This window comes from Acomys minous (genome assembly GCF_964271855.1).
Source record: "Acomys minous genome assembly, chromosome: 15".
Taxonomy (NCBI): Eukaryota; Metazoa; Chordata; class Mammalia; order Rodentia; family Muridae; genus Acomys; species Acomys minous.
In genome coordinates, this window is record NC_140497.1 from 86,575,319 (window position 1) to 86,601,527 (window position 26,209).

The following is a 26,209-nucleotide window of genomic DNA, read 5'->3' on the forward strand; positions in this document are numbered from 1 at the left end:
CAGATTGCTGAGTTAGTCTGAGGCCAAGCAGAGCAAGCCAGATTGAACCAGTCAGCTGGGAGAGGAGTCTGAGCCAGAACAGCTGAGTTGACCCAGCCAGCCCAGAGCTCAGAAAGAACAAAATGCTAATGGCTAGTGTGGAGGACAGATGGAAAGGGGAGGGGGAACAGAATTTCTGCATCTCACTGTATGCATTTAGATACTGTCCAAACTTGATAAATTATTAAAAAAAAAAAAAAACAGGATTGGCCAGGTTTGGTAGCACATACCTTTAATCCCAGCATTCGGGAGGCCGAGGCAGGTGGATCTTTGGGAGGGTTGAGTTCAGCCTGGTCTACATAGTGACTCCCAAGCCAGAGCCACAAAGTGAGACCCTGCCTCAAAACAACAGGAACAACAACAACAACAACAACAACAACGACAACAAAAACAGAATGTGCTGGGTGGTGGTAGCGCATGCCTTTAATCCCAGGACTTGGGAGGCAGAGACAGGCGAATCTGTGAGTTCGAGGCCACCCTGGTCTACAAAGTGAGTCTAGGAGAGCCACGGCTACACAGAGAAACCCTGTCTCCAAAACCAAAGCCAAAACCAAAACACCAGAATTTGCTTGTCATCCTTGAGCAAAGGCCGTGACAGACACTGTATTGTTCCAACTTTAGGACATGGGCAGCAGAACTGAACATAAATAGATCATTTGCTAGTGAAAGACTGTTGTATTTAAACTTAAAAAGCCCAAATCATGACAAACCCCGTGCGATGTGCTTGAGTGTGAGAATGAGTTATATAAGTAAAGCATGTGGAGTACCACAGGTGGGACCCAAGAGCGCACATATGATACTGATCGGAAGCAGAGATTATTTCCAGTAGACAGAAACCCTGACAGTCCCCTCTTTTCCTCTTTCAGAGAGCTACTCTTTCACAAGACCCTCTATGCGCCAGCGAGCACGGCCCTGTCATTGGCCACCCGAAGCCGTACAGGTGAGGTGTGATACGCGCTGGACTCATTAGGGATTTTTCTTTCCACTTGTAGCTCCGTGTGGTGTGTGCGGTTGACTGCCTTATCTGTACCCTCTCTCACTGCCTGTTATATAAATTTTAGATTCACTGAAACCAGCTGAGCGCCCGAGGAAATAAGGAACCAGGTGACTGAAGTGCAGGGAATAGATGTGTGGCCGTGCACTGTAGACGGTGCTCCTCGCTCCTTCCCCACAGAAATAAAACACAATGAACTCTAAAAGGACTTTGAGCATCCGTCCCTTTCTCTATATAGCAGCCAGCACATGGCAAATATAGTGCCTTTCCTGTAGCCACTTCTGGGCTACCAAGTGGTCCTAGTCGGTGATGACAAATTCCCCTTTTTTACAGCAATCCAGCTAGTGAACACGTATTTAGTAGAACTCGAAAATTACCATTGTTCGCAGCCTCTGATGAGATGATACTGTGAGGGTGCACTAGTTACAAGAACTCATTTCTACCTGCAAGGAATTTGGATTTATGAGGAATAAATGCCTCTGGGTTTTCAGTTTAGAACTCTTTGTCACACCCTGTAGCTTGGCTGTCGTAAACATAATACACACTGTTCCTAGGATAATGTATGGAAAGCATTTTCCAACTGTAAAGCATTACACCAGCGTGAGCATGCTGCTATTTTTGTTTGTCTTTCAAGACAGGGTTTCTCTGTGTAGCTTTGGCTGTCCTGGACTCACTTTGTAGACCAGGCTGGCCTCGAACTCATAGAGATCCACCAGCCTCTGTCTGCTAAATGCTGGGATTACAGGCATGTGCCAGGCCATGCTGCTAATGTTAAGTGTGTGTTGGGCCTAGCCCTGCTGATGCTGAGGCAGGAAGATGCAGAGTTCAAGGCCAGCCTGTGCTGTGTGCATGGTAATGCTCCTTGACTTCAGCTCCTTTTCCTCTTACTATGATGAAATACTCTAGCAAAATAAGCTTAAGGGTGACAGGATAACTCTGGGTACAGTCCAAATGGAGGAAAAGTCAGGTGGCCGGAACTTGAGGCAGCTGGTCACAGCGCAGCCATATCAAGGAGGCGGGTGATTCTCTTGATTCCCAGGACGGGGGATGCTGGACTGTGTAGACCAGAGGAGTGGAGCCGAGCGTGAGCATGCACACCTACTCCTCTCAGCTTTCCAGTTGTGAGTGTTATAGCACACTACCCAATATAACTTGAATTTATGACCTATATGAGACCTCAATTTGTAATTTGTGTATTATTTTCCCCCTACATTTTTCACTTAAAAATCAGTTTGTCTTTGTAATCTATTATCACAGGTGGTAAAGGGCTAAAACATGACTTCTGTTACATATCTTACAAAATTGCTGACTCCAAATGGGAAAAAGTGGCAAATTAATTTCAAAATAATCCTGCTGATGTTGTATTTTATGTGAACTTTTGCTTTACTCAGCTCATTTGTTTGTGAAAAGTACGTTTCTGTTGTTTCTAGAGCTCTCAAGAGACTAGAAAGATTCTATCGTCTCTTAAATTGAAATGCAGGAAGCAGAAGTGGATGAATACGGACATAGGGCCTCAGACCGACTCCAGTTTTATTTCGAGACAACCATGTATTAACACTTGTCGTGTAGACACGGAGACATCCCATCCTGGTGGGGTGCTGTGACCGTACCCATTGCACAGAGAGGCTGTGCGACCTGGAGCGACCTGTAGCGACCTGGAGTGACCAGCTAGTTAAAAATAGAGCTGTCCCAGGCTCTGACCCGAGCCCTCTGCTCACAGTCATTGTGTTTCTGCCTGTAGGATTGCTGTCGCTGAAATGAGGACAATCTCTTCTCCAGCTCTTCCACTGGGAAAGAATCCATCTCTTCCCCCAGACATTGGGCTTAGTGAAGAAGGCTCACTGGAATCTAGATTTGGGGGGGGGGGGGTTTGGTTGGGTTTTGTTTTGTTTTGTTTTGTTTTGTTGAGACAGGGTTTCTCTGTGTAGCCTTGGCTGTCCTGGACTCACTTTGTAGACTAGGCTGGGCTGGCCTCTGACTCAAAGCGATCCTCCTGCCTCTCTAGATGGTTTTTAAGTAGAGATGCAGGCAGTGGGAGGGACCAACATTGCCTATAGTAGCGGTGGGGGGGAAATGACTGTGTCCAGGGTTCTGGAGGAGGTGGTAAAATTGTTTTTACTTGAAGTCAAGAATGTTAAGAGGCTCACTATACGGGAACCAGGCTTGGTGGCGCACACCTTTAATCCCAGCACTCGGGAGGCAGAGGCAGGTGGATCTCTGAGTTCGAGGCCAACTTGGTCTACAAAGCGAGTCCAGGATAGCCAAGGCCAACATAGAGAGACCCTGTTTCAGGGGGGAAAAAAAAGAGTCTCATTCTATGGAGAACATGAAATGTTGTTATAAAAAATGAAAATCTCAAATGTTTGATTTTACCAATAAAGACTCAGCAACCAGATGCTGGGGTGAAAACCTGCTAACTTAGAGTGGCAGAGAAAGCACCCAGCTGACCTTCCTACTCAGCCCGATGGAAAAACCAAAAAGCTCACTGCCCAAAGCCACCCAGAACACAAACCCCAGGAATGCAGACATGCTGGCTTCTTGCATCTCTACCCACACTTGCTTCTTCCCAAGGCTCCACTGCAAGCAAATCCTCCTTTGTTGGTATTAGTGGTTATTTCTCTGCCCCTTCTGGTTACATTTATTAATAAGCTTCAGGCGCCATAACTGGGCAGATACCGATCTAATCGATCTATTCTAACTCAACTATGTTAGCCTGGCCTATTTATTTGTCCTCTCCCTGGCTACCTCTGCTCCATCCTTGTCCCCACTGACGACTCCTCATGGCAAGACCACAGCCTGTTGGAACTCAGGCCCAGCTGTCTTCGCTAAGGAGAACTTGTGGTCTTTCTGCATCCGTTTCCTGAAGACTGGAAAGTCTGTGGGCCAAGGACTGGAGATCATTTCCAGCAGTGCTCACATAGAGGGAGGGAACTTCCTGGTGGAAGAGCCATTCTTCCTGGAAAGTGTGCTTTCAACAGGAAGCACCTCTTGGTGCTCCGCCCTTTCTGCCGAGCATCAGCAGCAGTCTAAACCATGGACTGTCTATCAGAATGTGTGTAGCCTTCACATTGTACATATGACTGCCGGCCCCTTATGCCAAGAGATACTGGTTTCCCTGTCAAGTAATAATATGGAAATGTCTTTATAAACACGTTTATTTCAGCAAAGGCACCGATGGAAGGAAAAAATTAATCAAATATTCCCTAGGGATCCCGGACTGTGTTAATAATACAAGTGAGGCAAGCGAAGTGTTTACTGGGGCCAGCAAGAGTGTGCTGGCTGGTCAAGGGCAGGGGTGAAAAGTGAGTTGGAGAGTGATAGAAGCTTCATTTTGTGGGGTGCGGGGCCTCACTGCTTATCAACACAAATTTCAGTTAAGATTCCACCAGTCACAAAATTGTATAACTTGTCAATAATTTGAGAACTGCAGTTTCTTACATTTTATGTGGTCTTTGTATATGTTCCTGTAGGTCCGAGGAGAGAATTAAGCACTTCAGTCAACTTAAGTCTGAACTTTTCCTTAAAGACAATACTTTGAGGAAGATACTGTGTTTAATTACGGAACTGAGAGTAGCAGCCCAGAGAAACTTTATCCTGAAAAGACTTTTCTGGAAAGTGAGTGTGTTGTTCTTTATCTTTAAAGCTTCTTTTATTGGCCGAGTGTGGTGGCACACACCACTGGGGAGGCAGAGGTGGGTGGATCTCTATGAGTTCGAGTCTAGCCTGGTCTACAAAGCAAGTCCAGGATAGTCAAGGCTATGTAGAGAAACCCTGTCTCGAAAAACCAAACCAAACCAAAATAAAACAAAACTTATTTTATCTGGTTATCAAATTTAAGCATAAATTAAAATAGAAATACTAATTGTATTCTGATGCTATATTTTTAAAATGGTGATTATATTTAATGTAGTCATGTTTTAATATTTAACATTTTGGTTTTTTAAAAAAATGTATGTATTTATTATGTATACAGTGTTCTGTCTGCACGCCAGAAGAGGGCACCACTGCCCAGCTCAGATGTTACGCAAGATCAATTTAATCTACCCTTAAGTGTGTAGATTTGTTTGCCCCAAACAGTTTCCTTACTAAACTGTACACAGGTTCGTGGCTTTAGCATTTAGAAGGGCCTTTGTGTTAGTGGGGAGCCACAGTCTGGTTAGGGAAGGTACTTAGGTACCTAATCCACCTGAAGAAGGGTTAGCGCCTGTCTTGTGGTTTCTATTGCTATTACAAAACACCATGACCAGCCGGGCATGGTGGTGCATGCCTTTAATCCCAGAACTTGGGAGGCAGAGGCAGGCGGATCACTTTGAGTTCGAGGCCAGCCTGGTCTACAGAGAGAGTCCAGGACAGCCAAGGCTACACAGAGAAACCCTGTCTCCAAACAAAACAAAACAAAACAAAATAAAAACAAACAAACAAAACAACAACAACCATGACCAAAAGCAAGCTGGGGAGCAAAGGGTTTATTTTGCTTACACTTCCACGTTTTAGTCCACCACTGAGGGGAAGTAGGACAGGAACTCAAACAGGGCAGGAACCTAGAGGCAGGAGCTGATGCAGAGGCCACAGAGGGGTGCTGCTTACTAGCTTGCTCCCCATGGCTTGCTCAGCCTGCTTTCCTATAGAACCCGGGACCATCAAGCCCAGGGATGGCCCCACCTGCAATGGGCAGGGTCCTTCCCCAGCAATCACTAATTAATAAGATGCCCTATAGGCTTGTGTACAGCCCAATCTTATTAAGGCATTTTCTCAATTGAGGGTCCCTTCTTTCAGATGATTCTCTCTGCGTCAAGTTGACTTAAGACTAGACAGTACAGAGAGACCAAAGGTGAACTCCCTCTCTAAATAGGAGTGGGCAAATTGAGGTACAAAGCTGTCTCAGTGCCCAAGTGGAATTACCCTTAGATGTCCACAGAATCACTTAGCACTGACGAAGCTCCCCTGGTTTAGGGTGCAGACTCAGGTTCTTTGTAGAATGACAGAAAAGACTGTCAAGTGTAGACCCAAGAGCTGGGGGCAGGACTGGTGCCTCGGAGCCCAGGGAGGCTCACCGAGACAACCTGCACACGCTGTTTGATGTTGATTTCTAAGTGGGAGAACCAAGTACCATCTGAGGGTTAGACAAGCATCTCCAACCTTAAAATAGACCCGATGCGGTTGGCATTGGCTGTGGAGCAAAAAAGATCTCGGAGAAAAGAATGAGGCCAGGCTGAGCTCATCCAAGGCAAGCCCTTCATCTCTCTCACCTGCTTTTTCAAAGCTTGTGCTGGATAGGATGCTCTGAACACCAGGTAGCACCCGCTGGTCCCCATCTGCTGCTCTGTTCTTTGTTCTTCAAGGCTCAGCTCAAACGCCAGTGCCCTCTTCCATCTTCCCCTCAGTGAGGAGCGCTGGCGTCTTGCTCCTTTTGATTTCTCTTTGCTGTCTATAGCCTGTAGGGCTCAGTGCAGTGGGCACTATCTGCGTATGACTAGTAAGCACATGAGTGTGCCCAAGGACCGAGGTAGTAGAATTTTTAACTTTAATCAATTTAAATAGCCCCTAGTTGCCAGTGGCTGGCCGTATTGGGTAGTGTCATTCTCCGGCATTACCCGTAGCATTGTAATAACTTGGCAAACATTTATTACATTACTAGTCACTGCGAGGTGTGGTCACAGGTATTAGACATGGAAGTGTGACTAAGACACAGTTCCTACCCCCAGAAGTCAGCATGGTCACCCCACCTGTTGGCTCGGTGCTCTTACCTACTACAGCATGCGCAGGCCCAGCACAATGCTTGCGTATGCCATGTCCTGGAAGCTATTTTCATTACATTGAAATCTTATTCTCTTGTGAAAAAGTAAATCTATTCTGAAGTCTAGGAATAAAACAACTCTTTTTTTTTTTTTTTTGCTTCACACTAGAAAATACCAATCATTCTTCAGTGTTATTAGCTGGACTAAAAGAGACCTTTACATTCGGTTTATGGAACATGACAGGGTACTGTGAATAGAGGACACGTGGCTATGTCTCTGTTTTAGGTGTTTCCACGTCTCCGTGGCTCCTCTATGGTCCGGGCCATGCCATGGAGATCTGGGAGTTTGAGCTCCACTTTCTCTCTTTGCCACCACCCAAATCTGTTCACACATTCAGTTATACAAAGTTAGCAGCTATGACTGTTATCCCAATAGCGTGCCTCCAGGTTGCCTAGCAACCTCCAATGTTATCACTTGCCACTGCCACCAGGTGCTCAGGATATAAGAACCTGCCTGTCGGTGGTGGCCCTGCCCAGGGCCACATAAAAGAACAGATTCTCTCTCTCTCTCTCTCTCTCTCTCTCTCTCTCTCTCTCTCTCTCTCTCCCTCCCTCCCTCCGGCCCCCTCTCTCTCTCCCTCTTCTCCCTCTCCTCCTCTTACTCACGCCTCTCTCTTCTTCTTACTCTTCCTGTCTCTGTCTCTGTCTCTCTCTCTGGGGCACCCCTCCCCCTTTTCCTTCTCCCCCCACCCCATGCTCATTTAATAAGCCTCATATAACATAAAAAAAAAAAAAAAAAGAACCTGCCTGTCTCTTGATTTCTCTTCATCTGTTTCTCTTTGTCATGGCCCTTCCCTCCCTGCCCCCTCCCACCTTTCCCCACAATAAATCTCCTTTCACACCAGATCTGTTGCATGGCAACTTTATCATCTGATAATGACTACGGAAGATGACTTTCTCAAATCCTTTCAGGAGGATTAACTTTTCTATTTAAAACATTGGCTTTCATAGTCCTGGGCTAAAGCCCTGGCTTTCCAAGTGTGTGAGCTCGGTGAGTAGGTAAGAGAACACACTGCTCTTGAGAGGAGTGGAGTTCACTCCCCAGTGCTCACAGGGGGCAATTCACAACTGCCTGCATCTTCAGCTTCAGGAAGTTCTGATACCCTCTTCTGACCTCCCCAGGCACCCTCATCCCACATATCCCCACTCTTTTTTTTTTTTTTTTTTTTTGGACAGGGTTTCTCTATGTTATCTTGGCTGTCCTGGATGAGCCTGCCCAGAACTCATAACGATCCTCCTGCCTCTGCCTCCTGAGTGCTGGGATTAAAGGCATGCACCACCACGCCCCAGCCCTGCCTACTCATTTAAATATGGTGAATTGTCACTAGTCATCAGAGGTCCAGGGAGCAGCAGAGGACTAGCAAGGACAAACAATTGCACCCTTGCATCAGCTCGCCTGATTTTATGGTCAGTCCTTATTCTCATACTTAGCTAATCAACTTGAACACAGACACATTAGTTGCTCAAATTGAGTGTTGGTTTAGATAGAAATGGCAGCCTTTATTTCAGATGTGCCATCAAAAGCACTTGTCTTTACACTGCTTTTATGACTATTATTTCACTGTGCATTTGGTTTAGCGCCAGTCGACACTTTCCATGTCTTGCCAATGGCCTTACATTTTCTCCTGGATGCTTTTCATCAATGCCTGAGCCAGACCCAAATGGCACTCTCTAGTTCTTGCTATTCCACCTGGATGGCAGTAAGTAAAGGTGCCTCATATTTGACCACGTCCCCTGGAGGGGGAGACCTGGTGGCACTCAGAGGAAGGACAGCAGGTTACCAAGAAGAGACTTGATACCCTATGAGCATATACAGGGGGAGGAAATCCCCCTCAGGAACAGTCATAGGGGAGGAGAATAAGGGGAAAATGGGAGGGAGGGAGGAATGGGAGGATACAAGGGATGGGATAACCATTGAGATGTAACAAGAATAAATAAATTTTAAAAAAGTTTGTTTTCAGTTTTGCTGGTTTTGAGGAAACTGTGGTCATTATTCACTTCTTAAAGTGAAGAGATGTCTTTTTTTTTTTTTTTTTTTTTTTGTCCTTTTGTCTAGGGATGGCATTTTAACAACTGGGTCTCCATCACTCCCTTTCCTGCTTGCTTTTGCAGACCAGTGAGTTTTTCTACTTCCTAGTAAACAAGCTCCATGAGTATCTGCCAGAGTCGAGAGATAAGAATGCGCTTCAGAATAAAAGCCAGCGGGCTGACGAGCTGACGTAAGTGCTAACTAGATAGTCAGACGTTTCCCATCCTGGGCAGAGGTTCTCAGCCTGTGGCTTGCAACCCCCTGGGGGGTCATGGATCAGATGTGTACATTATGATTCATAACTCTAGCAAAATTACGGTTGTGAAGTAGCAACAAAATAATTTTATGGTTGAGGGGTGACCACAACATAAGAAATTGTATTAAAGTGTCACAGCCTTAGGAAGGCTAAGAAGAGCCACTGCTGTGAGGTGTTCAAGATAAATGGATGGAAGCTGGGCGTGGTAGCGTACGCCTTTAATCCCAGTACTCGTGGTCCTGAGTTCAATTTCCCCGCAACCACATGGTGGCTCATGACCATCTTATAAGAGATCTGGTGCCCTCTTCTGGCACTTAAGCACACATGCAGACAGAACACTATATATAATAAATAAATCTTTTTAAAAAATTGTTAAAGGTCATTTTAAACTAGTGTGTGATTATCCTGACATTTTTAAGAAATAAATTACAGATACAAAGATGCTTAATTCTGATATGAAACGCTCATCTGTCACTAAACACATTTGACTGCTTTCTATCTAGCAACCCCAGACCAGGCACGCAACAACAAGAGTTGCAATTTGGTGCACAGAATTTGATGGACTTTTTTCTAAATGAATATCTGGAGGCAGTTCTCTCAAGGCTTATTGTTTTTGTGGGATTCTGACCTTGTGGAACCATGCCATTTTCATTTTTTTCCTCTCTTATTTCCTAGGGCATGTATTGAGATTATTCAGACATTAGGACTGATGTTCAGAGAAACAGAAATTGAATCATCACGGCTGAACACACTGGCAGCTAAGAAGTAAGGTTGTGTGTGTGTGTCTGTGTATATGTGTGTGTGTGTGTGTGTTTGTGTGTCTGTGTTTATGTGTGTATGTATGTGTGTGTGTGCTTGTGTGTCTGTGAGTGTATGTGTGTGTGCTTATGTGTCTGTGTATATGTGTATGTATGTATGTATGTGTGTGCTTGTGTGTCTATGTATATGTGTGTGTCTGTGTGCATGTATATGTGTGTGTGCATGTATGTGTGTGTGTGTCTGTATATATGTGTGTATGTATTTGTGTATGTATGCTTGTATGTCTGTATATATGTGTGTATGTATGTATGTGTGTGTGCTTGTGTACCTGTGTGTGCTTTTTGTTGTTTTGTTTTGTTTTTCCAGACAAAGTTTCTCTGTGTAGCCCTGGCTGTCCTGGACTCACTATGTAGACCAGGCTGGCCTCAAACTCACAGGGATTCACCTGCCTCTGCCTCCCTAGTGCTGGGATTAAAGGCGAGTGCCACCATGCCCTGCTGTTGTTTTGTTTTTTTAAAGAAGACATTGGGACCATGCAGTCTCTGCCATTGCTCTTACTGTCTTCTGTGTCCTGCTCCAGTTGGCAGCTTGTGCTTGGGAGAGCGAGGCCCCAAATGAGGCAACTTAGTCTCATGGTAGCCAGCTTTACTCAGAGCATCAGAAGATTTATATTCTCCGGGTTGAGCAAGGTCAAATGAACAAAGCTCACATGAGTTTAGGCTTTATACAGTCACAAAGACAACCTGTGTCCAAAAGAAGGTAGAGAGGTTAACCCTTTCTCATATGGCCTAGAGTGGGTTATCAAGTGTTCCCCTTTAAGATCGGCCAGGTCCCAACTTCCTTCTTTTTTATTATTCTGCCATATTTAAACATTTTATTTATTTATTCATACATATACACAATGCGTTTTGAGCAAGTTCACCCCTAGTTCCCTCTCCATCTCCTCTCATATCCCCACCCCATCCCCTCACAGCTTCTCCTACTCTATGCACTTAAAAAAAAAACCACTGAGTCTGATTGGCACTGTTGGTATGTGTACACACGGGAGTAGGGTAGCTGCCGATCACGGCTGCCTCCTTGAAGAAAACTGAGGCCCCTCCCCCACCAACTGCCAAGAAGGCCTTCCCATCCATGCTGGAATTTTTTCCTTTCCTTTCTCCTTCTCTCTTTCCCTGCCCCCCACCCCCTTTTTTTTCCCTCTTCAAGACAGTGTTTCTCTGTGTAGCCCTGGCTGTTCTGGGACTCACTCTTGTAGATCTGGCTGGCCTTGAACTGAGAAATCTTCCTGCCCCTGCCTCCTGAGTGCTGCACTTAAAGGCATGTGCCAGGGCTACTCACCGGTTTGGAGGTTTGACTGGCTTGGTTTTATGCAGGTCTTGCGCATGCAGCCACAGTGCCGTGAGTTCATGTGTGCAGAGGGCCTGAGATGTCTGGCAAAAGCAATTTTAAAGCATCTCTTGACAGCATTTGCCTCTTTCTGCAATGACCCTTGAGTCTTGGAGGAGGAGGAGGAGGAGTGATGCAGATGTCCTACTTAGGGCTGAACACTGCACAGTCTCTTGTTCTCAGAAGCTTGACCACGTGGGGGTCTTGGAATTAACTGGCACCTCCTGTATCAGAAGCTTCTCTGATGACCGTGGGAGAAGCAGTAACCAGCTAGTTCAGGGGAGTCAGATCACAGAGGAGGTTGGTACAAAGGAGCGGTGCTGACCTGGCACAGCCTAGTGTTTCTCTTGCTTTTAAAGAATTATTTATTATTTTGTTTTTGTGTGTACGCGTGAGGGCATGTGTGAGTTCATGTGTGTGTGTGTGTGCAGCAGCCCACAGGTCCAGAGTAGGCATCTGATCTCCAGGGCATGGAGTTACAGGTGGCTGTGATCTCCCAGCATGGGTGCTGGGAACCCAACCCAGCTCCTCTTGCAAGAGCAGCCTGTGCTCTTAGCTGCTGAGTCATCGCTCCAGCCCTACCTGCCATTTTTCATGCTGTCTTTGCTCTCATCACGGAAACAGGATGACCTTCACGGGAAGCGGAAAGTTCTAAAGGGCAAGAGAATGTTCTTCCTAAGCAAGGCATTTAACACTTCTGCTCACATCATATTGATTTCTACTTTTCTCTATCTGAACTAGAAACAAAAACACACCCTCCCTTCACTGTAAAGTGTGGCCTCTAATTGTTCTAACTTGGTTTGACCCTAACAGTTTCATCAAACCTTTTCTCCTGCCAAGACTAATTCTTTTTCTAGCCTTCAGTTTGTGTGCTTAATAGTTATAATAGAGTCTGGTGATAATATTAATTTTTAGGCACTTTTGATATGCATAGGATTACCATGAGAACAGCAAAGATATAAACATAACAGTATCAATCTATTGCCATGTAAACATTTACTTATTATCTCATATCTCTGTGGACCAAGGCTCTGGGCAGAGTTGGATCCTCGGCTCCTGAGCGCAGACATTTCAGTTGCAGTGTTGATGGGATTTCCTTGCGGGCTCTATCTGTGAGTTCCGGAAGGCCCTGACTTTTGCAGAGTTCAGTTGGTTAGATTACTCCCACCCAGGGTCATTTCCTCTGGACTGACTAATAAGTCAGCTAATGATAACATAGCACATCATGAGTGGCGGTCACTTAGGGTCGCACGTCCTGCCCACACATAGGAGAAGGGGTCATAAAGGATCATATAGGATCTGTGGGACAGGAATATTGGAAGCCACACTAGAATGCCACCTTCCACACTATCACAGACTATTTGACCTCCAACATCTATGCTCTAAAATAGAGTGTAATATATTTTAAATCCACACATTACAAACAATACCAGTCTGAATAATAAAACCATTCCATTGTTAAGTCTGGGATGTCGATCCTAGAAATCTCTACTTTCTGGGACTAAAAGTGTTGACCCTGAGAGTTTTAAATGAAGTCAGTTGGTAGAAGGTGTGGATTTCAAATTAAATTCCATTTGAGGAAATAAAGGAGCAGCTATTCGTTTAGCATTTCCTCTTATTATTTCCAAAAGTAGAAATTTTGTTAGTTGAACCCACCTTGAAATGTGCCATGTTCTTTTATATTTTGGTATTGCTATGGTTGAATTAATATATTATCACAGTAAGTGACCCAGAACTTCAGAGTTTCTTCTCTGAGATTGGAAAAGAAACTGTTCCTGAAAATAAAGGTCTGCAATTAAATAGAACAGAGAACGGAATGTCAATTCAAACGTCATATCTAGAAAAGCTTCAAAGGGAGTTATGGGCGCTGGAGAGGTGGCTCAGTGGATAAGAGAGCTTGCAGCGAAACTTTGAGAACCTAAGTTCAAATCCCACAACTGATAAAAGGCCAGACAAGGTGTTTGCCTCTAACCCCAGTGCTGGGGGGGCAGGACAGTGCGGGACAGAGACAGGAAGATTGCACAGGCCTGCTGACAGTCAAGTGTTAATAAGAGACACACATACGGGAAAACTGGGGTCAGGTGTGTTAGCAGACTGCTACAATCTGCCTAGCAACCTATGACATTATTACCTGCCTGCCACTAAGTGTGCCCCTGCCCAGGATTATAAAAAGGACAAACCCACCTCATTTCTCTCTCTCTCTTACCTCCATCTCTCTTTTTTTCTCTTCCTGTCTTCCTCTCTCTTGTTCTGTCTCTGTCTCTTTCTGGGGTGTCTCCCCACCCCCTCCCCACCTCCCACTTTCCTGCTCTCCCACACTCATATAATAAACTTCTCCATATCATATCTGTTGCTTGTCATCTCATTTTTAATCATTACAAGATGGGTTGTGCTTGTTCTGATGGAGGACATCTACTTTGCATAACCACCCAGAACCATTATCAAGTCATTATGTGTGGCCCAGGGGGCGGAGTCAGCCCAGGGGGCGGAGTCAGCCCAGGGGAGCGACAGAATGAGCTATTCTTTGTAGACAGCCATCTCAAGCTGTAAACAACCCAGAGGAGGAAGCTGAGGTTGCTAGTGTTTGTTTGTTTGTTTGTTTTTGCATGCACTGCCAACATTCCCACTTGGATGATGGGGTGGCTTTGCCATCCCTCTGAGGCTGACTTGGAGGGTGGGGAGGGGAGGCTTTCCCAGTTTTCCATGGTTCTGAGGCGTTGGTCCTCAACAGGGCCACGCCCATGTCAACAGCACACACTCAGTCAGGACGTCATGCGCTCATTACACAGCCACTCGAGACTTCCTCTGCTCCTCACGGCTCAGGGAGTGCAGCGTTGCCGTTTAAGTATGAGGACCCGAGTTTGGTCCCCAGCAGCCATGTCAAAAGCCGGGCATGATAGCCTGTGCTTGTAATACCATCGCTAGGGAGGCTGAGAATTGCTGGTCAGAAGAGCCTGATTGGTCGACCCACATGCCAGTGAGAGACTCTGCCTCAAAAAAACGAAGGGGGGCGCTGGAGAGATGGCTCAGAGGTTAAGGGCACTGACTACTCCTCCAGAGGTCCTGAGTTCAATTCCCAGCAACCACATGGTGCCTCACAACCATCTACCGTGTGATCTAATGCCCTCCTCTGGCATGCAAGTGTACATGCAGGCAGAGCACTGTATACATGATAATAAATAATAAATCTTTTTTAAAAATGAAGGGTATGGTTTTGGCAGAACAAAGCCCAGGGTTGACCTCTGGCCTCACAGACACACATAGACACACATGTACACCACAAAATATAGTAAGTGTATGAGGCAATGCATCTGAATTATCAAAAGGTCAGAAATATGTAATTGTTTTTATTTTTTAATTTAAAAAGAACTACTATGTAGTACCGCTTCATTGTCCCAGAGATGAGTGCTATACATTGGCATAGCAACGCTTCTGAGAAGTCTTGTGGAGAAGATACCCAGTAGTCAGTATTTCCAAATATTTTTAAGGATTTAATTTTGTGTATGTGATTGGTCAGTATACATGAGTTTAGGTGACCTGGGAGGCCAGAAGAGAGCGTTAGATCCCCCTGGAATTGGGGTCACAGATGGTGTGAGCCACCACATGGATGCTGGCAATCAAACCTGGACTGTGCATGAACAGTCCGTGCTCTTAACCACTGAGCCGTCCCTCTGGCCCCAGTAATCAGTATTTTAAAATGATGAGATATTTGGACTATGTTTAATGTGTGTACCATGAAACTGTGTGCAGTGCAGAGACGCACTGCTTAAGACGGTCTGGACACCACCAGCCTTTTAGTCATCGAACACCCTACCCTGCCTCCATCTTGTCTATTGTCGGTTCTCTGCCGTCTCCGGCTTCTACGTCACTCTCTGCTCACCCCTTCCCTGCATCCTTGCCAACACTTCTGCTTCCTCTCTTCGTTCTCATTTCTTTTTCTGTTTCTGACTTGTTACTGTATTTACACTTCTAACGACCGTAGCTTAACCAGTTGCTTCCTACGGCTGTAGCATCTATTTTTTTTTTTTTTTTTTAAGATTTCTTTATTATGTATACAATGTTTTGCCTGCATGTACACCTGCAGGCCAGAAGAGGGCACCAGATCTCATTACAGATGGTTGTGAGCCACCATGTGGTTGCTGGAAATTGAACTCAGGACCTTTGGAAGAGCAGTCAGTGCTCTTAACCACTGAGCCATCTCTCCAGCCCTGTAGCATCTATTTTGACTATACCATGGCTTAGAATTAATAACCCATAAACATACTTTGGGACTATCGCTTGACTTAGTGCCACCACAGCCTTCCTTAAATCCTACCCTGCTGAGCTTTCTGGGCTAGTGTACTCCTGGAACTACACTTTCCCTCAGCTCAAAACAAAAAAACAAAAAAAACAAACAACAAACAAAAACCCTGCATTTTCATTTAAGTTCTTCAAAAACAAGCAAGCAAGCAAACAAACAAACCACAAACTTCTCATTTCAAGATACTCACCTGTTTGTCTAACGGTCCAAAGACTCAGTTAAGAAGTGTTGGTAAGTCTGACTCCTGCACTGCTTTCCTTTTAAAGGCTTTGCCCATTAATGGCCTTTTATTTATTTTTCAGGGGAACGTTGTTTACTCTTTTAGTAATTTTAATTAGCAAGCCTAAGGTTCCAGAGTCCTGCTCCATGTCTGATGCCCAGCTGGTGGCTGATTCAACTGCAGTGGAAGCATCTTTTGATGCTCAGGTGAGATGAGAACTTGGGGCAGAACTAATGCTCTAAGCTGTCTTGACACCTCCCAGCCCCACATCGCATGCCATTTGCTATAATAATAATAATAATAATAATAATAATAATAATAATAATAATAATTTAATAATATTAATAGAATATAACTAATAATACTAATACTGATACTACTACTAATAATAATTTCTGTCTGGGCTCATTCCCATAAAGACTTACACATGTTTTCCATCTGGGCTGCTTCTCTCCTTCTCCTCATCCTCAGAGCAAGGTCCTCCTAGCCACGTGGTTTTTCTTTACGCTAACCCATGGCGCTCTGCTTTCTTCTTCTTCCCTTCCTGTCTCTCTCCTCTCCCTCTTTCTCCTTTGATCCTCCTGTCCTCCCAGCCCTCAAGCCTTAGCTCCACTCACCTCTCTTCTGCCCTGCCCCAGGTGTAGGTCTTTTAAATCGACCAATCAGGGATAATTTGGAGACAAAGTTACACAGCATCACTTTGGTTCCGTGAGAATTGGAGCAGAAAGACTCTTGGGGCCAGGGGTGCAAGCAATCAACGTTGGAGTACATGGTTGCTCTGGACCAACCACTACAGCTTCCTATGCTTTTCTTTTGGGCCTTTGGCTCAGTTCATAACTATGCATTTACTTACTCAATATCTAGGTTGGTGCCTATTTAAGTAGGCTAGGTGCTCTTCCGTGAGGATAGACAGAGTCTCGAACATCAGTCACAGTGTCTGATGCTTATTTATTGAATGAATACACAAAGAGGAAGAGAGATGTTAAGTCACGAAGAGGGTAGACTCCAGAATAGCTGGGGAGTTTGAGCTGATGTTAAGATGACGTGTGGAGACCAGAAGACCACTCACTGTTAGACTCTGGCCTCAGAGTCAGATGTGAACCACAGCGAGACAACTGGGCTCAAAAGCGGAAGCGCTGAGCTTGGTTTTGGGTTTTGTGAATCCCCATGAAAACATCTGGTGGGCAAAATGGATGGGCAATCGGTTTCATGTCTCCAAGACATTGGGATCTTTTGCACTGGGCAATACATATTTTGGTCACCAGGTATAAGAGGAAGGGAGAGGCTGGGGTTCACCCTGCGCTGTGTGGGAGGGCCAGGTCTAGGCCTGCTGCATGTCCACGGGCACTGTTCATGCCCAGAGTGGCTTCTGGGCCCTGTCAACTGCCTGTAGGTCCTGTGATCTTAGAGAGGTCTCTCAGCCCCATATTTATTCAAACCACAGAGAGAACAGAAGCTCAAGCTGGGCACAAGCCTAGGGTCTCCAGAGAGTCTTCCATCTCAGCTCGAAAAGCAGGTTTACCGCTGGGCGTGGTGGCGCACACCTGTAATCCCAGCACTAGGGAAGCAGAGGCTGGCGGATCACTGGCCAGCCTGGTCTACAAAGTAAGTCCAGGACAGCCAAGGCCACACAGGGAAACCCTGTCTCAAAAAACGAAAACAAATAAACAAACAACAACAACAAAAAGCATGTTTACCACCCTCCTTTTTTTTTTTTTTCAAGACAAGGTTTTCCTGTTTAATAGCCCTGACTGTCCTGGAATTCACTCTGAACACCGCGCTGGCCTTAAACTCAGAGATCCACCTGCCTCTGCCTCCTGAGTTCTGGGATTAAAGGTGTGCGCCACTGCTATCACCGCCAGGCCATATTCCCACCTTCCTGAAGTAAAGATGCCCGTATGACTGATGGAGTGGGCCCCGCTGTGCAGAACTGTCATATATTTCTCTGGGCCATTGTGTCTTTTCTGAATCCACATTACGAGACATTGTTAAATGTGTTGTCTCTTTGCTTTCGGTGGTACTGGAGATGGACTGCACCCCAGTACGCTACATTCCCCAGCTCTCTTGTTTTGAGACAGGGGTCTCACTAAGTTGCCCAAACGGGCCTTGAACTTGTGATCTCCCTGCTTCACGCTCTAGAGCATGTGGAATTACAAATCTGAGACAACCAGCCCAGCACGAAAGCCACCTTCCTGAGCATGACTGAGGCACGTGCAATGGGAAAGTGGACGTCCCACGTGAAAATTTTAACCAGAAATCCTGTCCCAAGTGTCTACAGGGAAATGACTTTTCTGGCCCAGCCTATGGCAGTGTCCTGACTCATTGACCATTGTAGTTACAGAAGCTCATCCTGGAGTACACCGACACCGCTACAGCGCTGCTCTACGAGGTTCTTCTTGTCTTCCAGCAGGTGCAGCGCATGCTTTTATTATAACTCTAAATCGGGTATTGCTATGCTTGGCAGTGTACAGCCCTTGTACTGGAGATGCTCTCTAAAACGGGTTGATTTCGGGGATACCATCTCTGCCCTTCTGTGCTTTTCTACAGATACCGACTTTCAGGGTTTGATTGGTTAGGATAAAAAAACATATTTGGGAGTGAGAATTCTTTTAGATTCCATGCCTTTGCTTCATGACTATAACTTGTTTCCTTGCGTTTCTAGGGAAATCTTGGATTGGGGTCCACAAAGTTTGCTATTAGCTGGATGATGTCATTTCTACAGAGCTGCCCTCCCATAGTGAGTATTGAGAAGGAAAAGACCCTGCACCGTCTTAGGAGTTACTTAGTCTACAAAGCAGAAGCAAATTATAAACCTGATGATTTTATCACTTAATGAAAAGAAAACAGTATTATATTTGAGACCGGAATTAAAAGCATTAAAATTTTGGCTTAAGAGTAACATTATTTTAAGCTGGAGCGTGGTGGCGCACGCCTTTAACCCCAGCACTTGGGAGGCAGAGGCAGGTGGATCGCTGTGAGTTTGAGGCTAGCCTGGTCTACAAAGCAAGTGCAGGATGGCCAAGCCTACACAGAGAAACACTGTCTTGAAAAACAAAACAAAACAAAACAAAAAAAAAAAAAAGAAAGAAAGAAAAAGAGAGAGAGGAGAGAGAGAGAGAGGGAGAGAGAATTAAAGAGAGAGGGAGGGAGTAATGTTATTTTATTTTTAAAAATTTGGAGGTTTATGTAGCAAGCAAAATGTTAAGTTATTGGCTTGTAATTCAAGTAAAAGGACTGCCATTTGCCATAAGTAGAACAGAACACTTGGAATTGCCTGCCCACTCTGCCCCTACAGCCACCACCCACCTCCGACCCAACCCTGATGTCTTAAAATATGATTCACATCTACATGGTCCGTGTCTTGTCATTCTACTAGGTCATAGCCAGAGGGAGCTATTTAAAACAAAAATGTGATTGCAATTCCTTGCTATTAGCTTTTCTTTTTGCATCGAGGACAGCCTCCTTTGTAGGCCCGCAGGGCTGAGCATCTTATAGCTTTGCTGCCTCTTCTGGTCCCTCCTTCGCCTGCCCGGTGAAGTGCATCTCTCAACTCAATGTCCAGCCCCTCTTCCCACGCTGGCTCCTCTGCAGGGTCTTTTCCTGTGTTGCTCTTCGTGTGTTATATTGTAACAGTGTCGTAGGCTGGGTAATTTATAAAGGGCAGGGTTTTATTTGGCTCCTGGTTTTGGAGGCTGCTTAAGTCCAAGATGGAAGAACTGTGTCTCATGAGGATCTTGCTGTGTCCTCCCATGACTGGAGGCCAAAGGCAAAAAGAGCATACGTGGGGCGTGAGACAAAGTCATTTTGGTATTCGTGAAGCAGCTCACTATTTTCTGAGGCTGGCCTCCGCCTCACAATCCTCCTGCCTCAGTCCGTTTGTTTTTTTTTTTGTTGTTGTTGTTGTTGTTGCTTAGCCAAAACTCACTTTTATGACAAACCTGGTGTTGGAATAACAGAGTCTCTCCATGAGCCTAAATACACTATTTCGTTCTTTTTTGTTTGTTTGTTTTGTTTTGTTGTTTTTTTGAGACAGGGGTTCTCTGTGTAGCCTTAACTATATTAGACTCGCTTTGTAGGCCAGGCTGGCCTTGAACTCACAGCGATCCACCTGTATCTGCCTCCCGAGTGCTGGGATTATAGGTGTGCGCCACCATGCCTGGCCTCATTATTCTGTTCATGAGGGCAAGTGCCCATGATTTAATAATCTCTTATGAACCCTCACCCGCTATCGCCTTCACTCTGGGGTTTAAGTTTCTGACACATGAAAACATAAGCCATAGCAATCTGTGTCTGAAATACTCCTCCCTCCTTTCCCACCTAGCTAACCCCCCTCATCTGAGCGGCCCCAGTGCCAATTCCTGGAGCAGGAAGGCAGAAGACGATTCTCTGACCTTCTTACAGGGTCACACCTCCCCATCACAGTCACGTAGTACACTGTAGAGTGCCATCTTCCTCCCTTTGAGCTTGTCACTGTTGCAGTTTGCAGTGGCTTCTGTTGTCGTGTGGTTCTGTCCTATGGCAGCTGTCAGCGGCCTGTGTATCCTGGCACACTTTCAACAAGGTGCGTGGTAGGATTAGACTTCTCTCTTCTGTGCAGAGGTTGTGTGAGCATGCTTCCCTTAGGCTCATGTTTTCGGTTGGAACTTGGTCCTCCTGCGTGATGATGAACAGGGCCCCCTACTGACCTGTAAGGGATGTACAGTGTGAGCAAACGATAGCGAGCACTGGCAGGTCTCTATAGATCTAGTCTGTCATGACTTTTCCTCCATATAAACTGCAACCGCGAGAGAACAGGGGCAGGTCTAGCATGCTGGATGCTCAGAATAGCTATTGACTAATATCTGTGATGCCTTCATCCCTCAATCTCTTGCCACTTCCCCAGGCTTAGTTTCCCTCTACTCCTTCATGCATTCAACTAGCCAACATATGTTTTACTAGACGTTTCTTCAAAGGGCAGCGTTTGGGGCTGGTGAGATGGCCCAGTAGGAAGAGGTGACTGTTGACAAGACTGAGGACCTGAGCTTGTTCCCTGAACCCTATGAGGTTGTAGAAGAGAAGAATGTCCCCAAGTTGTCTTCTGAATCCCACACGTGGGTAGTGACCTGCACACCCACGCACACATATGTGCACATGCACACACACACACACACACACACACACACACACAGAGGTCGTAAATGGGGTGCACACACAGATAAGGAAGTGAGTGGGGTACCTGGCATGAGCTAATGCCATCTCTTTCCACGTGTGAGCGTCTGCCCTGTTGACCACTGGTGGTTCCCAGCTGTGAACTGCTTTTCCAGAGTGACGATGTGGAGTCTGTCCTGAAGAATTCTCTCGTCAGAGCCTCATGACAGACACATTTATGGAAAGCTGGCTGGAGCACGGTGTACCCTTATCAATAGAACAGCCTTCTGCACAACAGAGATTAAGCCCACTGTGCTGGCTCCTTCTGCCGTGCACAGAGCTCAGCCAGCCTCAGATTCCCTCGAGGAGTGCCATCAGCTTTACTTACTTATATTTGTCTGTGCAGCCTGAAAGACTCCTACACGTTTTCTGCGGTGTCCATAGGCTCCATCACCTGGGTGAAAGGCCAGCGTCCTAAGGACCTCAGACACCAGGAAGTTCCTTAATCAGCTTTTAGAGCTAGGGCCTTAGCAGTGGTTGTCAATCACACGCCACCCGCTTTGGTCACAGGACCCCTTTCTTTCACAGGGTGGCCTAAGACTATTGGAAAACACAGATGTTTATATTATGATTCATAACAGTAGCAAAATTATAATTATGAGGTAGCAACGGAAATAATGTTATGGTTGGGGGCCACCACAACTTAGGAAGGTTGAGAAGCATCGCCTTCGTTAAGTATGAGGCTACTCTGTGACCCTGAAACCTGTCAGGATGAAAGGTGGCCCGAGGCAAGGGAACACTGACACACGAAAGGCGTTAACCCGGCTCTAAACAGCAGGGGTAAAAGTAGACCACGTGAGAGAAATTCGCAATAAAGGAAACAGTTGAGGGGGTCCGATGGTTGAGTGCACCTATTCGCCCTGCTTACCTTACCTGGTAGAACGAAGGTGCTGTGAGTGGAAGCGACGGCTCAACAGGTGCCAAGTGCCTCCTGCCAAAGCCTGACAACCTAAACTCCATCCCTGGGGCTCTTGTGTACAAGGAGAGATGTGACTTAAGTGAGCGGTCCACTGGCTTCCACATGTACTCCGTGGCGTGCGTGCATGACATGCACCCGGATAATTTAAAATGTAATTTAAAAAAATAATAAACCCAAACCAGAAACCTCAAGGTGCTAAAGAAATGAAAATTATAATCACTGGTTGGCTTGTGATCTGGTGCTGAGTAGCACTTCAGAGAGAAACAGTCCGCCAGCATTGGAGTCAGGGTGCCAGAGGCATCAGCCTAGGATGGTAACTGAGGGTAACAGCTGAAGTGGGTGGCACCCTGCCCACACGTAACTGCACTGTCCTCTTCTAGATGGCTTTTGTGGCCAGCGTTGTGAAACAAGTGGTGAAGGGGCTTTCAGCCTCGCTCCAGCTGCTGACCCCCTGCCAGGCAGTTCTGTTGTACCAGCAATTTTACATCCTCAAGAGCTGCCTGCAGTACAGCAAGGCTCTGGCCGAGTACATTAGGAACGACCACAGTGAGGAGTTCAGGTAAGGAAAAGGGAGCGCGTCGAATCAAAGCGCGCACCGTCCATCTTCACGGAGACTTACGGACAGGACCTGATGTTTAGCTTAAATGGTGGTGGAAAAGTCCACTTTTGTCTTGAGCAGTACTTTTATTTGATCACAGGTAAGGTGACATTTGGGACAGTTCTGAAAAATCACTACCATCTGAGGCGCGTTCCCGGCCCAGAAGCCGTCTGTCACTCATTGGCTTTCCTGTGTGCAGCCTACGTTTGCACAGAAGTGTAATGATTTATTTTCGAGTTAACAGCCCCTGGTGAAGGGGATGATAAATGACGAACTGTGAGTCTAAGTCAGACATTTGTGTGCATGCTTTGTGGGGGGATCAACCAGTAGAGGGGAACAGTTAGCAAGCACATCCAGGGAGTTGCTTGCTGTTTGTCTCAGTTACCCAGTCCTTTGGCACTCTAACAGGACAGTCAGAAGCAGCAGTGAGCAGGGTTGGTTTCCTCAGGCTGCCTGCTCTCCTGCCCCTCAAGGGTTCTGCTCCTATTTTAAAGGCTTGCAAAGCCCAGGGCACACAGCAGGACAGCCTGAACTAACGCACACTAAAGAAAAACTAAGATAGTTTTGGCCTTAAGTGAGATGGGCCCAGCGAGCGTGGCTTCACCATTGGTTCCGAGGGAGACATCAAAAGATGTGAGGGCATACATTATAGCTTTATGCCGGATTCAAAAGGGATAAAGTCAGCCCTCTGCGTGGATTCCGCTTCCTGCATGTGGCCTTGCACCAGAGCGTCCATTCTGAATACCATAAAAGGATTGATTTGGCTCCAAGTGGATCCCACAAATCAGCCCCAGCACCATCACCACCCCAACTCCTCCTCTCTAACTCCCTTTGCCTTTTCATTAGGAAAAACTGACATAGCGTGAAATTTGCCCCTCTAGAGCATGTAATTTGGAAGCTTTGAATACACTTCACAATATTTTGCAACTGTAATTATTGAACTGCAGAACATTGTCATTATGTAAAGGAAACCCAGTCCCCGGTAAGCAGCCGTATTTCATTCTTTCCCTTCTCACCAGCTGTTGGCAGCCACTTACCTATGCTGTCTTCTAGACAGTCATCAATAAACGACTGTTTGTCCCAGATCTTTCATGTAGCATGTTCCCAAGGTTTAGCATGTTGTAGCATGAATAGTATGACGCCCCCCAACACATACACACACACACACACACACCACACACACACACACACACACACACACACACACACACCACACACACACACACACATACACACACACACACACCACACACACACACACACACACACACACACCACACACACACACACACATACACACACACACACGCGCACACACACACACACACCACACCATACACACATACACCACACACCACACACACACACCACACACACACACCACACACACCACACACACATACACACACCCCCCCCACACACACACCACACACACACACCACACACCACACACACACACACACACACCACACACACACATACACACACACACACCACACACCACACATACACACACCACACACCACACACACACACACACTCACACACACACCACACACACACACACCACACACCACACACACACACACACCACACATACACACACACACACACACACACACACACACACACATGCCTGTTTTTCCATTTTGAGACAAGGTATTGCAGTGTAGCTCAGGCTGGTCTGGAACACACTATGTAGCTTAAGCTGGCTTTGAACTCTTGGCAATGCTCTTGCTTTAGCATGAGTGCTGTAATTACAGGCATGCACCATCATGCCTAACCTAATTATGAAAGACCTAGTTATAGACTTTATAAAAAACAATCAAGACAGCTGGCGAAAGTGGTGCCATACTCTTGCCTAGGAATAGCTCTCTGGAACTCCCAGAGGGGCCCTCTCAGGGAGACTGTGTGCCCTGTGGCTGCCATCTCTGTCCCACTTACTCTCCCCACTTCATGAGCTTATTATATTTCTTGTGGATGGACATTCAGGCTTGTAGTTCTTGTTTTAAACCAGTGCTTTTCAACTTACTTTGCATTAAAATCACCTGAGTAGTTATTGGCAACACTGATCCAGGTGTAGTCCTTCTGTTTCGGTTTGCCTGGGGCACGGTTTGGGCAGTGACAGTTTTTAAAAGCTTCCCCCCCAAAGTGATTCTGGTATTCACTCAGGGCTGAGAACCATTCTTTGATGCTACACAAAGGCCTGGTTGAAGGCTGTCGGGATCGTTATGCAGAGGCCATGGGAGCTAAGCCCTACTCTTTCCTTGTGACTGGTCAGGTTGTGTGATCTCAGTTTGTCCCTCCCCCACATGCATTCCTCGATGTGCACTGAGTAACCCACGGTCAGAATCCTCGGCTCACACTTGGGTGAAGACAGCCTATCCTGTCCTGGTTACTGCCTGGGTGGTAGATCCACTATTAAAAATTACTTTAACGGGGAGCGCAGCTGCGGCCTGGGCGCTGAGCAGAGGCTGCCCGGGCTACTTCTCCACTGCCCTCGTCTCAGTGGCCCGGGGTGGGGGTGGCTGGACTGAGCCCCCCCCCCCCCACCGAGGTAGCGGAGGCCGGATTGCAGCAGTCCTGCCTGCTCTTCTCCGGGGCGCCCTGTGACCCCGCGCGGCCTCGGTCCTCAGCGGCCACCCCGGGCGGAGGCTCCTTGACACCTGGCCTTGAAGGGACAGAGGCCTTCGGGCCGCGCATCTGGCTGGGCCTTAGTGTCGGGAATCAGGTTCGAGCGAGCCTCATCTTGTCCTCTTCTGGATTAGTTTCTGAACAAGACCAGTTACTGCAAGAACTAAGGCTGTAGCTCTGGGGGAAAAAAAAATCCTTTCTCAGGTAAACTACCTCAGCATGCTGAAATGCGCACACAGCAGGGTCCTGGTTGCTGGAAGTTGGAAGTCTGAAAAGGCTGAGTCTCAGTGGCTCAGGCTCCCGCGAGCCCCAACATTGTATATAGTGAGTGTGAACATACTGGTTAAGCCAATGTGAAAATTCTCATTTTTTAAAGGCGTTTGGCTTCTCTGTCTGATTTGCAGGTACTTTATTCACCTGGCAGCTTTGGAAAAGAGGCTCCCGGCATGCTACCCAATTACCGAGCCCACCACTCAGCTCTGTCATGAAGTTCTACAACTGATGGAACAGAAACAGTGTGCAAAATGTTAGCAGAGATAAAATATAAAGTATTCACTGGTCAATATTCATGAGAAACAGCCTTTTGACTTATTTAATCTTTAGCTCTTGCTGAATCTTGTTGAGATTTTAGTTTAATGTTCATTAATATCTCTTTAGGAGGTTTTGATTTTTCTAGTTTTGTTTTTGTTTTTTGCGACAGGTTTTTTCGTTTTGTTTTGTTTTGAACTTGCTTTGTAGACCAGAGATCTACCTGTCTCTGCCTCCCAAGTGCAGGGATTAAAGACATTCACCACCATGCCTGGCTCTGGCGGGGCAGGGATATTAATTTTTAAGTAACCATGCCTAGGCTGAAAGCTCGGTGGTGGAGCCCTTGCCTAGCGGCTATAGAACCGTCGTTTCCGCCTTGTAACACTGAGATGGCCCAGATCATGAGAACCCAGAAATGACCACCAGGACTGGATACAATGTACACAGGGTTTACAGGCTGGAGCCTCAGGTCACAGTCCTCCCTGATGGAGCAGGATAGCAGAGTGACCTAGAGCTTCAAAGGCAATGGGTTCATAAAGGGAAAAAACCATGAGCGGTGGTTG

General features: G+C 46.3%; 1 protein-coding gene across 1 annotated transcript in view; it reads left to right on the plus strand.

Moving 5' to 3' along the window:
• The window catches only part of LOC311585131 (uncharacterized protein C12orf56 homolog), a 52,526-nt gene extending 26,843 nt beyond the window's left edge, over positions 1-25,683 (plus strand). Inside the window, exons 5-13 of the mRNA XM_084759997.1 lie at positions 906-979; positions 4,504-4,648; positions 8,943-9,049; positions 9,791-9,880; positions 15,863-15,986; positions 18,116-18,190; positions 18,443-18,517; positions 22,267-22,445; positions 25,523-25,683. Of these exons, the coding sequence (XP_084616123.1) occupies positions 906-979; positions 4,504-4,648; positions 8,943-9,049; positions 9,791-9,880; positions 15,863-15,986; positions 18,116-18,190; positions 18,443-18,517; positions 22,267-22,445; positions 25,523-25,649 (996 nt within the window). The 3' untranslated portion in view covers positions 25,650-25,683. The remainder of the gene's footprint in view (positions 1-905; positions 980-4,503; positions 4,649-8,942; positions 9,050-9,790; positions 9,881-15,862; positions 15,987-18,115; positions 18,191-18,442; positions 18,518-22,266; positions 22,446-25,522) is intronic.
• Positions 25,684-26,209: the final 526 nt, after the last annotated feature.